We start from the raw sequence: 18,883 nt of genomic DNA, 5'->3' as shown, positions 1-18,883 counted from the left end.
ATATTGATCAGTATGTGTTATAGAAGAAATGGAGAACATGTGTTAATTGAGTAATTCATTTTAAGTGAATGGGAGTTGAGAGTGTTTCACCCAAGCTTAACTTGCATTGTATGACATTTAACTTGCGTCGTAAATTATCTTATGTTGCACTGCTTTAGTTGTCTAACCTCCTATTTCTTTTGAAGTTAATGTTATCTGTGCCTCAGATGAGGCAAATGTCTTTAATTTTTCCTAATATTAATTCTATACCTAGTACATGCTTGAAGGCCCAAATAAAAAGTACAATATTGATAAAATAAACGACAATACTAGAATTCAAAAAAATTATTTGCTTGGAAAAATGGCAGGGATGGGAAACGTGAAAATTACCAGAAAGGTTATTCATTTATTCATTTGTCTTGGAGCATACAAAGAAAATATGACACACTTCGAAGTACTTACAATCCTATTGTGATCATTTTGTTATTTAAATTTAATGTATTAATTTATCACCAACTCATTTAAGGCTCTGAAAGTGTTACTTAATTCTAGCTTTGTATGCCAAAGGTATAATGATACCTCTTACTTTATGTGTAAATAATAAAACAATTCTATGAAACTGACTGATAGTATGTAAATGCAAGGTGAAATTAAGATGCTACTACTTTTAAGTCTCATAAAATTTGTAGTTTTCTAGATAGATAATATTTTTTTCCTTATGCATTATGGCTGTTTATTATTTTTGGTCACCTCACCTTGAACACTATATTTTTATTTTTTTCTTGCCTTCTCAAAATTGTAAAGAACTGTGTTAACGGAAGTATCTTTTTTCAACAGTGAACGGCCTGTTGCATCTTACTATGAAAAAGAGAATGTGGATTATATTCTTCCTATTATGACCCAACCATATGACTTTAAACAGTTAAAATCAAGACTTCCAGAGTGGGAAGAACAAATTATATTTAATGAAAACTTTCCCTATTTGCTTCGAGATTTTGATGAGAGCCCTAAAGTCATCCTGTTCTTTGAGGTATGAATTGAATAGAGCAATTTAGACTAAATTTTAGTTAATATTTTAATAGCACAAATATAAGCTATCATTTTAGTAGATCAATAATACAACAAAGTAGTGTGAGAATTTGACCCCTAGGAATAATGTATTTGTAGTATGTTATGGAGATACAAGTAATAGTGTATTTGCTGAGCATTTACTAGTACAAGTAATTAGCCATTTGATTTACTCTGTATTATTTAATCCTTACAACAATGCCATGACTATTCACTGAAGTGATGAATCTAATCTAGTCTAAGCAGTCTTCCATTTTTAACCTATTTCATAAAGTGTAAACTCATTTAACTGTATCAGACTTCCTAAGAGTTCGTATACTACTAGGAGAAATGAAGATGAAAATGCACAGATCACGTGACTGACACAGTGTATTACATAACCAAAACGAAGTAGAACTTCTTAGGTGGGAAGGGTTAGTGGAGAGTCAGAGCCATCAAGGAGAGCTTTATGGAATAGAGAGCCTGTGAATTCACTTTTTTAAAAAAATTAAATTTATTTAAACTAAAAAAACCCAAAACCAGTTCACCTATTTCTCTTAATCCCCACTCCCCGCCCCTAGCAACCACCAAACTGTTCTCATAGCTATAATCTTGGTTAGTTTACTTGTTTGTTTAGATTCCACATATAAGAGAGATCATACAGTATTTGTCTTTCTGTGACATATTTTACTTAGCATAATGCCCTTGGGATCCATCCATGTTGTCACAAATGGCAAAATTTCATTTCTTTTTATGGCTTAATAATATTCCATTGTGTGTGTGTGCACGTGTGTGTGTGTGTGTGTGTGTGTGTACCACAATTTCTTTATCCACTCATTGATCAGTGTACACTTAGGCTGTTTCCACATCTGTATTGTAAATAATGCTGCAATGACAATTTTGCTTTAGGGTTTTTGTGGGTTTTGAGGGATAAATACCCAGAAGTGAAATTGCTGGATCATATGGTAGTTCTATTTTTAATTTTTTGAGGAACCTCGGTACTATTTTCCACAGTGGCCTCACCAATTTACATTCCCAACAGTGCACAAGGGTTCTCTTTTCTTCACATCCTCGCCAATTCTTGTTCTAATCTTTTTGATGGTAACCATTCTAACAGGAGTGAGGTGATATCCCATTGTGGTTTTGATTTGCATCTTTCTGATAATGATTGCTGTAGAGTATCTTTTCATGTACCTGTTGGCTAGATATCTTCTTTAGAAAAATGTCTATTCATATCTTCTGCCCACTTCTTAATCCAATGGTTTTTTTATTGTTGAGTTGTATGAGTTTTTAATATACTTTGGATATTAGCTGACTTGTTATTTCTAATTTTTTACTGCGAAGGAAATGAAGGTTCAAAGGATAAAGTGGTTACTCCAGAGTTATTCCAGTTTTAGGTGCAGGTAATTAGTATTTAAAGATAATTTGAAACTAAAATTCCACATTTCTTTTCTCTACTTCATGTTGTCTCTCTATAAGCAAAGGAAAGGAGAGAAAGCCTCTCTTCCAGTTTAAGCAAGATGTGGAATTTCAGCATGGGAAAAGCAAAGCATGACCAGAGCCAATAACTGATTTTGTAGAATTGTTTTTATGATCCTTAACTTTCAGATGATGTAGTGTGTTTACAGTATGAATACTCCATCATTTACACCTGTGATTATGTTGTACGATTTGTACAAAGCCGTACTTTTGGTTTTTGTTTGTTTTTGTTTTCTTTTGTGTTGGGTTTTTGTTGCTGCTCGCGGGCTTTCTCTACTTGTGGTGAGCTGGGGCTACTCTGTTGCGTGCATGGGCTTCTCATTGCAGTGGCTTCTCTTGTTGCGGAGCACAGGCTCTAGGCACACAGGCTTCAGTAGCTGCGGCGTGTGGGCTCAGTAGTTGTGGCTTGTGGGCCCCAGAGTGCAGTAGCTGTGGCACACGGGCTTAGTTGCTGTGGCATGTGGGCTTAGTTGCTCCGTGGCACGTGGGATCTTCCTGGACCAGGGCGTGAACCTGTGTCCCCTGCATTAGCAGGCAGATTCTTTTTTTTTTTTTTTTAAATTATTTTTTTGGGGGTACACCAAGTTCAATCATCTGTTTTTATACACATATCCCCATATTCCCTCCCTTCCTTGACTCCCCCCCCCTGAGTCCCCCCCACCCTCCCCGCCCCAGTCCTCTAAGGCATCTTCCATCCTCGAGTTGGACTCCCTTTGTTATACAACAACTTCCCACTGACTATCTGTTTTACAGTTGGTAGTATATATATGTCTGTGCTACTCTCTCGCTTCGTCTCAGTTTCCCCTTCACCCCCCGCCCCCTCCCATACCTCGAGTTCTCCAGTCCATTCTCTGTATCAGCAGGCAGATTCTTAACCACTGCACCACCAGGGACATTTTCAAAGTCGTGCTTTTTTAAAAATGATATAATTTGTATATCAAGGTACTGTTTCTTTGTCATAGGAATTTGTCATTTGTTATCATAATGTTCTCATATTCATTTTAATAATATTATGAGATTTAAGAAAGATAGATTGTTGGATTATAAACACTTTTGGTTGATTCTTAAGTTTTGACATAAAATGTTATTGTCTACGAAACTGACTTTTGATTTCAACTTTTTAAGGGTGTGGAGGACAACTTGATAATATATATCAGAAGTTCTTAAAGCGATTATTCCACTTTTAAGTATTTCTTCTAAGGGAAAAATGAAAAATGCACAAAGATGTGTGTGTCAGGATATTTATTTAAGCACTGTTTATAGTAGAAGAAATTTTAAGGAAACACATCTCTTCAGTTAGCAAGAGGTTTGGTTAAATAAATTATGGTTTTTGTGAAATTTATGATATTCCTAATACAGAAGAATCCTAGTCAGCCATTAACATGATGGTATACATATGTATATATTGACTTGAGCTCAAACATCAAAATAGTTTGCAAATAGTATTGGAACACACAGAAAAAGGTTTAGATACGTATAAACTAGATGTTAATGTTGATCAGCAGTGGGTCTGGATTATAAGTTTTTATTTTGTTATATATTTTTCTTATACTGTATTACATTGAAGACAAGTTTAAGTATATAAAGAAGAGGAATAAATGGAGTGCATATTACTTTTTAAAGCAGTCTTCTGTAAAGATTTGTTATCTCAGCTGAACTTTGGATAAGCACCAGTAAGTGGTAGCCTCTGATAAGTACCTAGAATATGTGTAGTCTGTGTGGCAAGCTGGTTGCAAATCCATGAGCTTTAATATCCAGACAGGATAGAAATATGAAAGAAATTCTCTTGAGAAGCCTAATGACAACATATATCAAAAGAGAAAATACCCAACTTCAGGAAGGTGATCCAAGGAAGAACCCATCAGATAAGGCCATGAGTTTTTGAAACAAACAATTCTTTGAAGTCTGTGCTCATACATTAAAAAAAGAGCAAAGCTTAAGAATTCTGTGCCTGGTATATTTTTGCCAGGACTATGTTTGAGGTAATTAATACTTTGTCTTGAATTTGAAATAAATCTTAAAGATTTATTGGTAGAAGCTAATGACCAAAAAATGGACCTTACTAACTGGATGAGTTAACTTCAAAGTGAATAAGATGAGATAAAAATGTTTTTCTTCTCTCTAAGGGGGGATTTTTAAAATTTTAATAATATATTACTAGGAAATATTAAATTTTAGATAGCCTAGTTACTTTGAAGTAATTTTTTATGCTTATTTACAGGTTCTTGATTTCTTAAGCATGGAAGAAATTAGGAATAACTCTGAAATTCGAAACCAAGAAGGTGGCTTCCGGAAAATTGCCTGGGCATTTCTCAAGGTGTGCTTTTCATCCATTTTAAACCACTTTAAAAATAATCTTTAAATCTGATAGGCTACTTTCTTCCAAGTCAGTTTGGTTTCATATAAGGAGTTGTGATAAGGAGGTAAGATTGTTGTGGTGAAGAGTTATTAATTCAAGCTCAGTTGATGCTCATTCAGTTTCTTAAATATTTATTGAGTGATTAGTGTGTGCTAGGTACACTTTTTGGCTCTGGGGATCCAGCACTGTAAAAGACATAACACAGCCCTGCTCTCATTTATTCAACTCAAGAAATTATTTATTGAACCCTTCCTGTGTGCCAGCTACTGTTCTAGTCAGTGAACAAAGAAGATAAACTCCTTGACCTCATGGCCTTCATATTCTAGAAAGAAAAAAGACATAAAATAATTGATTATGCAATTCAGTGCTTATTACAGGTTTTATAAGTACTATTAAGTTGGATGCAGTGGATGGTGAAAACATCCTGCAGGGTCAGGAAAAGGTCTCCTATAGAAGAGACATTGAACCTGAGCATTAGGTGGATGGCAGTATTGGGGAAGAGAGAGTTCTAGGTAGAGGGTACACTGTATGCAAAGACCCTGATGTTGGAAGGAGCAAGGAATACCTAGATAACCAAAAGAGGGCCACAGAGATTGGAGGATAGAGACTGGGGTGGAAATGGTGCCTGAAGAGCTTGCTGAAGTAGGCAGGCTTTGATTATACAAGGTCTTTGAGCCATTATAGCAACAGGGCACCATTATAGACTTTAAAGAGTAATGGGAAGCCATTTAAAGATTTTAAACAAAAGGATGAAGTAATCTGATTTATTTTTTAGAAAGGTTACTTTGCTGGGTGGAGAATGGATTAGAGAGGGCACATATGTAGGTACTGGAAATCAAGGTATAAAATTCTTGCTGTAGTCTAGGTATAAAATGATGGTGTCTTTGACTAGGATGTTTCAGCAGAGATGAAAGACGTGGATAGATTGATGTTTAAAAAGGGGAGAATTTTTATTTCATAATTCTGTTATTTCTGTATCTTTAATTTGTGACTTTAAACATAAATTTGAGTTTTAAAATGTCTTGAGAAATTAACCTGTTTTGTATTATCTTATAAAACTTATCCATTTGTGCATTCATCCATTCAACAAATGTTTACCAAGTGTCTATGAAATGCCAGGCACTCTGCTAAATATAGGGCACTCATAAATAAATTAGACATTGTTCTTGCCCTCCAGTTCAGTTTCTATGTAAACATATTACCTACATGATTATGTGCTATGGAGCAGATGCTGTGAAAACCCAGATGGGGCACTTCATCCACGTTGGGGGCTAGAGGCTTTAGGAGAGGTGCAGTCAGCTTGCTGAATGGCCGCGGATTGGCTGTGGTGAGGAAGTAATTAATTCTAGGGTGGCCTTAAGAATCACTTGGTCCATGGTACCTTCTAAAATCTCCCTCCTATAATCTGTTACACCTTTTTCTAGACCCTCTCTCATACTAAATCAAAAAGAAAAAAACAAAAATAAAACCAGAAAAACCAAAAAAGGTCACTTTCACATAGTAAACACTGCCATCTTGTGATCTTTTTTTTTTTAGTACATCTTTAGTGGAGTATAATTGCTTTACAGTGTTGTGTTAGTTTCTGCTGTACAACAAAGTGAATCAGCTATATGTATACATATATCCCCATATGCCCTCTCTCTTGAGCCTCCCTCCCACCTCCCTATCCCACCCCTCTAGTCGTCACAAAGCACTGAGCTGATCTCCCTGTGCTCTGTAGTAGCTTCCTTATTAGAAACTGCTTTCATTCTTTTTATGCTATGGTTCGTGCGGAAGTGCAATATTTACTATAAATTGCACTTGGGAAACAGTGTATTTCACAGCATTTGTACCTTTAAATGTCATATGGATTTTTACTTATCCATTTTATGCCATTGATAGAAATGGCAGTCAGGGATACAGGGTACGTTATTCTTTGTGTGTCCGCTATTGTAACACTTATATATCTCTTTCATTAGACTGTAAGCTTTCCAAGTCACTGGTGATTCTTTTTGGCCACTTTGTTGAACATATTTTAATCCTTATTTTACCAGATCTCTTTGCATTTAATATATAACTCTTGAAACTCTCTTTCATAATATCACCACTCCCTGCATATTAATGGCATACAGGAGTGCTCCATGAATATCTTTTGAGGGAATTAATAAATGTATGGAAACAATGACTAGGAAAAAACCATCTTCGAGAAAGTGGAATGAATCAAATTAAAATGAAAGTGTTTTAATACCTATACCATTGGTTCAAGGTATGTCCTAGATGATTGTAAAGTTATCTTAGTGGTCCAAATGAACCCCAAAGGGCCTTCGTCCATATATAAATGAGACTTTATCCCAATTCTCAGGTAGGGGTTCTTTTGGTGTGTATGACTAATCTTCTAAGCTAAAAAATAATAAAGCCTTATTTATTCAAGCTCCACATTATATGCTTTGTAGTCATAATGGCAGGATCTTGGCTGAATGTTAGTTGTTTACTCATACTAAGCAGCATCCTAGTATAAACTAAATTGCCTGGTGAATATTAAAACAACTTACAGAAAGTATGATTTAGAATCTGGGGAATAAATATCTTCTATAAATGATATTATTCCCTCGTGATAAGCTTCAGGCAGATTATGAAGGGAATCTCGAGTGCTTAATATTTAATGACTGCACATCTCAATTGCTCAATTTGAAACTGTTTTTTACCCCTCTATATCATAACATCACCCCTCAGCTTATGACCTCCATTGACTTTACATCTTCTCCTAAGAGGGGTAGGGAAAAGATGAGCTGTATTTTTGCCAACTCTGTTTCTTTATTGATGCCTCATTCCTGAACACACTGCAATCTGGATTTTGCCTCATCTATAAAACTTCTCTAAACATATCACTGTGAATTCTATTTGCCAAATTATTGAACATTTTCTAGTTCATCTTTTGTCACACCCATGTGCGTGATATCACTCTCTTGAAGCTTTTGTTATCTTGGTTTTCTTGACACGATCCTTTCCTGATTTTCCTTATCCTATTCCTTCAGTTTCCTTCCTGGTCTTCCACATGTCTCATATCAATTCTACTCATGATTTCATCTTTAATCCACTTTTCTTGCATATGCTTCAGAATTCAGACAGTTCAACTTGGGAGACCCATAGATATCTGACTCCCCCAAACTGAACATCCTCCCTAAATCTCTTACCTCTTGCCTATCTGCAACTTCAGTTGGTAGCACCACCATCTGCCCAGTCTCTCAGGTTTACAACCTTAGAGCTGTCCTATCTGTTTTGGTAGCCACAAGTCATATGTGGCCATTTGAATTCAAATTAATCAGTTAAAATTAAATATAATTAAAAATTAATTTCCACAGTTGCACTAGCCACACTTCAGGTGCTTGATAGCCATATGTGACTATGGATTGCATGGCACAAATAGAGAGCACACCTATCATCACAGAAGGTTCTGTTGGACAACACCACCTTTGATGCTTTCTTGACTCTTCCCTTTCTTGCTTCCCAAGTTGCATGAATCAGGAACAGTTATTAAATGTTTCCTGTACTCTGTCCCTTCCTACTCTTGGAGTTTGTCACCTCCACCTACCTGAACTGCTGCAAAAGCTCCCAGTGTCTCTACTAATTTGTAAAGGACACAAAGTTTAACAAAGTTGTTTTCTATTTAAGAGTCATCATCTAGTGAAAGAGGACCAATTTTGAGTTGGTAAGATTATTTTTCTCATAAGAATTTCCATTTATTTAGCTTAAACATACAGTCTTAATAGTTTTTTGTAATTCAATAAACCTTTTTAAGAAGGTAGACTAAAATACTTTTAAAAACATAATAAAGGTTGCAAAGGAGTTTAAGTATCTTAATTACTCTTTTAAAATAATTTTGACTTTTTAAAAATGTAAACATGAAATTTTATCACTAAAAATGATGCTGAACAAATGGGAAATTTTTTTCTGTATTTAAATAATATGCATTTCAATCTTTGTCATTATTATTACAAACAAATGTGTATTGATCACCTCCTTTGGACAAAGTGACACCTACCACAGTAATGTAAATGCTTTACCAACAGTCTGAAGTTGTATAGGGGAAAAGACAGGTATCAGGAAGAATATTTTAAAAGTCATTTGGGTTACCCTGTCAAAATGACCTGGAACTGTGCTTAACCAGCTGTGTCAGTTTCTTTCCTTTGCTTACAAATCTAAGGAATTTCAGCATGCCATATTAATCTTTTTAAAATGAGTTTTGACTATGTACTGTTGCTTTATTGGATGTATTTTCAATGAAGGTGACGTATTTGAACTTTTATTTTAAGCTTCTAGGAGCCAATGGAAATGTAAACATCAATTCAAAACTTCGCTTGCAGCTGTATTACCCACCTACTAAGCCTCGATCCCAGTCAAATGTTGTTGAGGTTTTTGAGTGGTGGTCAAAGTGTCCAAGAAGTCGTTATCCTTCAACATTGTATGTAACTGTAAGAGGATTGAAAGTTCCAGAATGTGTAAGTTAATGGCACATGCAAAAAATGTATCTTCTGTGCTTAAGATTAAATGGGGACATGTTTCTATTTCTAAAAAGATAAAGTTTTTAGAATTACTTTAGTAGATTTCTGAAATAGAAGGGAACCTCCAGAGATTATGTATTAAGCCTGTAATAGCTGATACTTAAAAGATACTTAAATTAATTTTAAGTACTAAATATAGATTTCAAGTTTAGGAAGTAATGCTTTCTTAAAATAATACTGGCCTTTAAAAATTAAAGATAAAAGAATGATTTAAAGTGGGAGTTGACAAGTATTTTCCAAAAGGACCAGACAGTAAATATTTTAGGCTTTGCAGACTATATAGTCTCTATTGCAGGCATTCAGCCTTGCCTTTGTAATGTGAAAGTAGCTACATAGATGTATATAGGTGATAACAAATAGTTTTGGATGTGTTCAAATAAAACTTTGTTTACAAAAACATCATCGGGCTACATTTGGCCCAGACCATAGCTTGCAGAGCCATGAATTATAGTCCTGTATTTTATAATATTATTCAAATAATCAATAAGTGATATTTCTGCTTCTGTTTTCCATACATTAAAATTATGAATATCTTAGCAAAGCATTTGTCCTAAAATGAGGTGAAACTTTTGCTTTTGTCTCATTGCTATAAGACATTTCAGGTCGGTTGCATATTCTGTAGTTAATATTATAAACTGTGACCACAGGGTTGGTTTACATTAGGTTGAATGGAGTTAAATCTATTTTAAGAAATGGAGGATTTAAAACTTTAGATTTTTATGTTATCAGTTTCATGATCTTAAAGCCAGAGATACTATAGAACAATGTCAGAGCCATAACATAATATCTGATAGATATTGATGAAGAGGCAGAAGCAAAGGGACACAGTTACTAAAACCATTTCATGTAACTATTGGAGTGCTGTTTCTCTTCTTCCCACTTGTAAGGCTTTTGGGTTTAGGACTATAATTTCAAGCAACCTTCATTTTATTTAGAATAGTATAAAATAAAAGTAGAATTTTTTCTGGATTACATTTTGAAAACATTTCCATATTATATTGTTTCAATATTTTAAAAACCATATATGCTAGAAAAGAGAAAAGAATTAACATGACATACATCTTCTCATTTTCTATATGTATTTAGATAAAGCCATCTTACCGTTCTATGATGGCTCTTCAGGAAGAAAAGGGTAAACTAGTGTATTGTGAACGGCACCATGAGCCAAATTCAGTGGACACAGAACCTGGACTAGAAGATTCAAAAGAAGTGGTGAAGTGGAAACGACTGCCTGGGCAGGTGAAGCGTTCGCTAACACCAGATCCATTTAGATATTTGCTCATTTACTTTAAAAATACCAACAGCTCCTAGGGTAACTAGCTTGCTGCATAAAACTCTCAGATTATCCTTGTTTTTAACCATCATCTTGTCTTTCTATTAATTCATTTGGTAAATAATAATAGAGTGCCTATCTTGTGCATAAAGGCACTATCTTAAGTTCTTTGGGGACCTGAAGAGTTCTATTAGTTTGCCAGAGCTGCCCTAAAAAATGTCACAGACTGGGTGGCTTAATCAACAGCAATTTATTTTCTTACAGTTCTGGAGGCTGCAAGTCCCAAGATTAAGGGTTAGCAGCATTAGTTTACTCTGAGGCTTTCCCCTTGTCTGGCAGATAGCGGCCATCTTGCTGCTTCTTCATGGTCTTTTCTCTGTGTGAATACATCCCTGGTGTCTCTTCTTCTCATTATTAGATTAGGGCTGTACCCTAGCAACCCCATTTTAACTTAATCAGCTCTTTAAAGACCTTATTTCCAAATACTGTTACATTCTGAGGTACTGGGGTTAGGGCTTCAACATATGAATTTTAGGGGGACACAGTTCAGCCCATAAATCCACAATTTATGTATTCATGAAATTTTTTACAGCCTGTTGCTTCTTCCTGAATCACATTTTGATAGAGATAGGTATATGTATATCCTTTACCACAACTTGAGCAGTATCTGAGCTTTTACTGAAGTTTTCTTACATGGTTAGCATATTTTGCAGTGGCAAGAAGCATTGCTGATGAAGTCTTGCAAATCTCCTACTTGTTTCCGTAAAGAGTGGGGTGGTTCATGTTATATACTCAGTATATACAAAAGAATGACTGTTTTTCTAGATCATATTTGACTTTCTTTTTGAGACTAGTTTTACAGATATATCTTAAAATCATTTTTAAATTCTTCAAAGATAATAATATGGAGAGAATAAATAATACATGGACTGTGCCCTTGGGGACCTTTCATATCAGCTGGACATGGGAAACAGTTACATTGTTGTTCACTGTCAGGTATGCTGCAAAGAAGTCTTGAGGAAATATAGGTATAAAGATAATTGTTCAGATTATCCGTTCTCAAAGTGTGATTTGGGGACTGCTGGGAGTCCTGAGACCCTTTCAAAGAGTCTGTTGAAGTCAGTCTGTTTTCATAATAAGATCATAATGATTCAGATAATTCCATAATGATTTAGTTTTTCTTTTTGACTTTCATTCTCTTGCAAGTATACACTGGGGTTTTCCAGAGACTAAATGATACATGATATCACAAGAGGGTGAATGCAGGAGCAGTTATGAAAATCCAACTATCTTTCATTAAGCCAGATGTTAAAAAGATTTTTTTTTAAATATAGAAAAATTCCATTTTATATAATTATTTTTCATAAAAAGAAATTATTTATGTTAACATTTAATGGGTTTGCTCTGTTATTTTTTAAATAATTAACAAATATTTTTTTAAATTTCTCAATTTTAATTTCTAGTATGATGAATATCTGTAGATATAGCCACATAAACAAAAGCTTTTTGGGGTCCTCATAATTTTTTAAGAGTGTAAAGGACCCTGAAACTAAAACAGCTTGAGAATTGCAGATATGTAGAAGGTGACCAGGAGTGGTAGAAAAAAGGTTCATTCAACAGGTTGGTGGAGCTTGAGATAGACTTTGAAGGGTGGCTAAGTTAGGGATGGGTGAAAAGGACAGGGAAGAGTATTTCATATTGGGGCAGTGTTGTAAATAAATGGGAAAGCACCTGTTGTATTCCTCAGGCACTCAAAACTTGGCTGGCTGGAAACCCAAGTTTGTATAAGAGGTAAAGTGGTATGATAGATTAGCCCTCTGTTGTGGAGTGGCTCAATGATAGGTAGCCTAATATTTTATTGTGTGGGACTGAGAAATAATGGGAGGTTTCAGGTAGGAAGGAAGCATGATAATTGTATTTTAGGACAAATTAATGCTGGCGATGGCAGTAGGAGATCTTGAGGTAGGGTACATCAAAATGAGAGAAAGGTGGCCATTGCGGTCATTGATGAGTGAGGTGAGAAGGGTCCAACCTTGGGATATTTGTGGCAAAGTGAAAGATGAGACTTGAATACAGAAGAAGGAAAGACCTAGCATGGTTCAGTGACTGGCAAGTTAGTAAAGAAGGGGAAAGAGTTGAAGATGTTGAGGACCTTTATTGCTATTGTTAAACATTCATCAAGTGCCTCTTCTTAGTACAGTGTCAAACTCTGGTAATACAGTGAAAATGGTGGTGCCTTTAGTATTCTGGCTTAAGTGATGAGGCGCTGTTTTCCTTAACTACACCTCCTCCTCTCAGAGCAGCAGCAAGTGGTTATGAAACCTCCAAACTTTTCCTTCAATTTTTGTCCTCTTTTTATCCACCTCTCCCTTTCTAAATCATCTGAATGGAGAATGGAGGGAAAATGGTGTCTGGTACATTATTGGTACCTAATAAATGGCTGTTGAATTTTTCACCTTTCTAGTAGCTGCCTCTTCATAATGCTGCTAAATCTTGATGCTGCTTGTGAAAAACCTGGTACCTATCTAGAAAGCAGGCCCCTGAACCAATAGTCTTTGACTAGGTTTATTAAGCTGGGCTTAATCCTCTGAATAATCCTTATTAGCTATATATAGTAATAGTTACTCATAGGTTTGCTGTGATGAATATATACAAAGACATTTGTGATAAAGTACCGCATTCATCGTATCTAGTAGGGGCCCAATACACGTTCAAATGAACTTTTTGAATAATAATAAAGAAACACAGGAACAAAGGCTCACTGAAGTTTGAAAGAGGTAGAATTAAGACAAAAGTAAGTAGTATTTTCTACAGCAGATACTAATGCATGAAAAGTTTTGGTTTCATCTGGTAATAAGGAATGAAAAAAATTATGAAGGGATTTTAATATAATTAGTGAATGATTTACTTTGAAAATACATTGTGGAAGGCAGTACAAATGATGGTTATTTTCAGAGAGAAAAAAAGGGAGAGAATGGATATTCATACATCCTGGACTTCAGCTAGGCCTATATGGTGTTTATAGACTCAGAACAAGTTTATATTTCCGCAAAAATCACTTATTAGTTGCTGCCATGAAATACCGGTGTGACATACATTCCTTTTTGTAGCTACCTAAAAATAATGTGGTGGTGACAACTTTAGAGCAGCAGATATTGAAATTTTCTATTCATATTTTAGGTGAATAGCGCTAGTTAGGCATGGAGTATAAATTCACTTAATTTTATGGAGAATTGAAACTGATTCTCTGCTTCCAAAGTAAAGTAATTTTCTTTGGTTTTCCATCATTCTGCTTACTTGCTTTCTTCATCCTCTGCATCACAGTAAATGGACTTTCTAAAAAACCAGAAACTGCACCAGCTACAATAATTGAAGTTAACAACTAGCTTTCATATTTTAATGTCTTTTAATCTATATTTGTAAAATGTATGTTTTTCAGGCTTGCCGTATCCCAAACAAGCACCTCTTCTCACTAAATGCAGGAGAGCGAGGATGTTTTTGTCTTGCGTTCTCCCACAATGGAAGAATATTAGCAGCAGCCTGTGCCAGCCGGGATGGATATCCAATTATTTGTGAGTAATAATCCTATCTGTTTAATCTGATTTAGTCTATATGGAGGATATTTTTTGATTTTTAAAATTCATTGAAATCTTAATTTGTCATCCACCAGTACTACTAAATTAAAATGGATTTCCTCAAGTAAAGTAACAGTTCTTTTATAATAATTTTACATTTTTCTATACAATGTGTGTCCAGTAATAGAATGAGAATGATCAAATGAAGGATGATAAATTTATTTGTAAAACATTCGGGAGGCATTTTTTAAGTATTTTCTACTTTAAATATAGAAACTTTGCAACATGAAGGGTTAATAAATCTTTTGAGGAATTTTAGTCAAGTTTTTAGTTGGTTGATAGTAGTGATGATTTGATTATAAAAGCCCTCAAATTTGTTATGTGCTAAGACAATAAAAATTGGCTCAGGAATACCTAGGTGAAGAATTCTCGTTATAATAGGTCAGCAGACAGAGGCCAAAAACCTACTTTTAAATTGCCTTTAAAAAATGGAGGAAAGAGAAGTTATTTCTGTAACTTTAGAGATTTTTTTTTTTAAGTGGGCATTATCATGCTCTTCTAGATGTAGAGGCATTAAATATTTTCTTTTACTTCTTGCTTAATAATGAAAACCAGCTCACTTCAGCAGGAAGTAGCCAGCTCTTCATGGGCATCTGCCCTGAGCACTAGATTGTGTTGAGTTCTCTTCAGCTTCACACAGTTTGTTATTGCTTGGCTGATTTGCCCTTTTTTTTTTAGCCATGACTCGTAATTGGCTTGATTAGCATCTATTAAGTAAATATTCCTCCCCATGAAATTAATGTTAGCTTTAGACAAAGTTATTGTGTAGTTTGATTATGACTATGTTATTTTGCTGTTTTAAAAAGTTTTTAATTTATTTTTTTGGCCATGATACATGGCATGTGGGATCTTATTTCCCCAGCCAGGGTTGAACCCGTGCCCCCTGCAGTGGAAGCATGGAGTCTTAACCACTGGACTGCCAGGGAAGTCCCATATTTTGCTATTTTTAACATTCACTAAAACCTATGCATTGGGGAAAAAAAGATTCTTAGGAAACGTACCCCAGAGTATTAATAGTAATTTCTTTCCACTATGCCCTGGGCAGTGAAATAATTATTTTCATTCTGATGTGTTTTTAACATTTCTGTGATAAATATGTTATTTCATGCTTTAAGAAAAACGAATTAAGATATACTTACTGCTTAAATTTCAAAAAACAAAAGAATCTTTGTCTTTCGTTGTTGATTATGATGTGTCTACTTGGAATTCATTTAGCTTGTAAGATGTGCAGATTAATGTTTTCACAAATTTGGAAAGTTTGTCATCTTTATTTCTTCAGATGTTCTTTCTGCCCCTTTCTATTTCTCTTTTACTAGGACTCACATCATTTCCCTATTGGTGTGCTTGATGGCATCATACAGCTTTCTGCACCTTTATGCTTTTTCCTTCATTTTTTTTTCTTTCTGCCCCTCTGATTGCATAATCTCAATTGACTTGTCTTCAAGTTTACAGATTATTCTGACAGTTCATATCTGCTGTTTAGCTGCTTTAGTGAATTGTTTATTTCAGTTATTGTACTTTTCAACTCTAGAATTTCTGCTTGGTCTTTTTTTATATTCTCTGTCTATTAATTGATAAGAAATAATTCTCACACCTTCGTTCTTTAGATGTGGTTTTCTTTAGATCTTTCAACATATGTATTTATACGAGTGGATTTAAAGTCTTCATCTAGGAAACCAAAGTCATAGACAGTTTCTATTGACTGCTTTTTTTTTTTTTTTCTGTGGGTGGCCATACTTTCCTGTTTTGGTTTTTTGGGGGGGTGTGTCTCTCTAGAAAATTGGATATTTTAAATATTACAGTGTGGCAACTGTAGAAACCAGATTTCCCTCTTTCCCCCTCTCCATTTGCTGTCATTTGTTTAGTGACGTCCCTGGACTAATTCTGTAGTCTTTTTTCTTTGTCAGGTGTTGCTCCTAGAGTCGCTGCTTGGTTAGCTTAGTGGTCCATTAGCAGTTAGAGAGGGATTTTTAAATGCCTTGAGTGAACAGGTCTCCCAGCCTGTGCTGAAGGGCTGTGTGTGTGTGTGTGTGTGTGTGTGTGTGTGTGTGTGTATGTTGGGATACAGTTTCAGTGCTAAAGTATGGAGTTTACAACTTTGCCTTAGTGTTCACTTCCTGTTTGCACAGAGCGTCCTCAGGGCAGTTACAGTAAGAGGGCCTATCAGGTCTTTCTTGGACAAGTATGTACACAGCCTTTCATGTGTATGTGTCCTTCTAGATTCCCTAGGATATACTGTAGCTTTTCAGCATCCCCTATGGACATCTCATTCCCAGTTTTTCCGTTTGAGTTTTTTGGTCAGCGTCTTCTCAGCCCCACCTAATATCACTGCCTCAGACAGCCTCATGCTGATTATTTCATGCACCCTAGAGTTAGGGCTCTTCACATTGAGCATGCTCAGAGCCAGGTCAGATAAAGCTAAGCCCTGAGAATGGAGCCTTTCAGGGAGCTGCCAAAACGTCTAACAATGACAAGTCTTGGAGATGGGGCTTTGGAGATCTTCAGGCCTCTTCTGCTCCATCCCATAGCTGCTAGGCTTCTGGTTTTCTCTGTAGTTTTAAGGCTGTTGGTTTTTAAGGCTACTTTGGAGCTTGGGAGAGGGGGATGGGAACAGGACAAGTTAAAACACCACAGAGCTCTGTGTTCTTACTGAGATTCAGCTGTTTTTCTTTAATATATGCTCCTCAGATTGTCGTGAGCTGTTAATTTCCAGAGTTCTGAAAAAGTTAATTTTGACAGTTTTTGCCAGTGTTCTTGTTGCTTTTATGGGGGAGCAGATTTTTCGAGGTCCTTATTTTGCTGTTCCAGAAGTTCTTCTGTACTGCTTAGTATTTTAAAGAGCAGTTGGTTTTACCACTAGGTGGAAGTAGAGACTTGTGTTATCTTAGATTTCATTGTATATCTATGTAATATAGCCATACCCCAGTGCCTTGTTTATCAGATTAGATCTCTGTTCATTCTCTTACTGTGTCTATCATTTTTAGTATTAGAATTTTTTTTCTCACAATAGCACAGTTTAAATTTCTCATTGTTTCGAATAGCTAAATTTTGGTTGGAATTTGACTTTCAGATAAAATAATACCTTATTCATGAAAGACCAAATTACAGAATCTTTGAAATGAATTGCAATTTAAAAATTATTTGATTAATAAATTATCAAAGATTATTAGGATTGCTTTGAAGAGATAAGGATAATTGTTAATTTTGGCACATTATAAAATTTTAGGTAAGTTGTGTCTAAAGCAAGTGAAAACTTACTTTTAAGTAGATTTTGACATTCTTTTGTACTGAAAATGTCTTTGGTGATAATATTGTTATAGACAGTGCTTGCCTTGTATACAAATTATTATCAATTATGAGTTTTTATATTATTAGGTTAAGAATCCTCTGGAAATTTACTAATTTTTGAATATTTTCATTAGTATATGAAATACCTTCTGGACGTTTCATGAGAGAATTGTGTGGCCACCTCAATATCATTTATGATCTTTGCTGGTCAAAAGATGATCACTATATCCTTACTGCATCATCTGATGGCACTGCCAGGTTAGTATACCTGAGAAGTACGCACCGTGTGTACTGCTTGCCCTCAAGGAAAGCAAAGAGAATATAAAGTGATGTAACTACTCTTATGCTTCAGTTATGTTTTGCTTATCAAGGGACTGTCATAAATATGCATCATCCAGACTCACTGATTAAATAAGAAGTAGTGAAAACTTTTTCCCAAAGACATTCTGTTAAATATATTTCATTTGTGTAATATACAATAATATGTAATATACAGTGTTTCTAGTCCTCGCTGTCTTTAAATGATCATTTTGTACACTCTTTCATTAATACTTTGAGATGAAGTTATTAAACAACTGAGATTTTTCCTGGAATATAAGCTCTTGCTGGCAGGGACTCTGTCTCCACTATTATCTGGATGCAGAGGCTGGGACACAGTGCTGCTCAGTGCACAGTGTAGGGTCAGTAAATGAATATGTGCCTTATGTTTTAAGAGCCTAATAGATGGTCAAATATTTGCATTTTTCAAAATGTCAGTCTTAAAATAATTTAACCCCTTCCAATTTAGTATCACCAAAAAATATTTGAAAAGCTACTTTTTAAAGTTTCACTTATACTTCTTTTAGCCAGTTGTTCTACCTTAGATGTATTCTAAAAATATTATTAGGCAGCTTTTCAAGATGCTTTTGTATGTGTCCTTTAATTCCAACAAATGAAGATGGATACACATAAATTTTATCTCTATGGACTAGGAAACTGACATTGAGAGCAGTTTGAGATCCACTGTGACTTCACTTTTACTTCTGCTTCCTGCTCTTTTAACACATGCTCTTAACAGTAACAGACACTTCTAGTGCCTAGCTCCTTTCTTGTATTAATCAGCTTCCTTTTCAGTATAAAATGTCTAATTGATTAAGATGTTATTATTACTGTTTATGTTTAGATGAAAAAGATGGTAGTTGGTGACAACTGATTTTCCTCTCTGTCTAGCTGGAAACCTACTATTAATCCCTCTTAACAGTATCCTCAATAACCCATCTAGTTTCTTTGTTCTTTCAAGCAG

The 18,883-nt window shown here is 35.1% G+C and overlaps 1 protein-coding gene across 18 annotated transcripts in view; it reads left to right on the top strand.

Moving 5' to 3' along the window:
- Positions 1–18,883, top strand: part of AHI1 (Abelson helper integration site 1) — a 209,768-nt gene that overhangs the window by 21,726 nt on the left and 169,159 nt on the right. For all 18 annotated transcript variants that reach the window (XR_009054263.1, XR_009054264.1, XR_009054262.1 and 15 more), the window contains 6 exons: positions 817–1,009; positions 4,727–4,822; positions 9,157–9,342; positions 10,492–10,644; positions 14,118–14,250; positions 17,736–17,859. Coding sequence is in view for 11 of the 18 variants with exons in the window: in XM_057738527.1 (XP_057594510.1) it covers positions 817–1,009; positions 4,727–4,822; positions 9,157–9,342; positions 10,492–10,644; positions 14,118–14,250; positions 17,736–17,859 (885 nt within the window). In the remaining 7 variants the exon portion in view is untranslated. The remainder of the gene's footprint in view (positions 1–816; positions 1,010–4,726; positions 4,823–9,156; positions 9,343–10,491; positions 10,645–14,117; positions 14,251–17,735; positions 17,860–18,883) is intronic.

This window comes from Hippopotamus amphibius, chromosome 6 (genome assembly GCF_030028045.1).
Source record: "Hippopotamus amphibius kiboko isolate mHipAmp2 chromosome 6, mHipAmp2.hap2, whole genome shotgun sequence".
Taxonomy (NCBI): Eukaryota; Metazoa; Chordata; class Mammalia; order Artiodactyla; family Hippopotamidae; genus Hippopotamus; species Hippopotamus amphibius.
The sequence above is the reverse complement of the archived record's forward strand: the minus strand, read 5'-3'. Positions and strand labels throughout refer to the sequence as shown.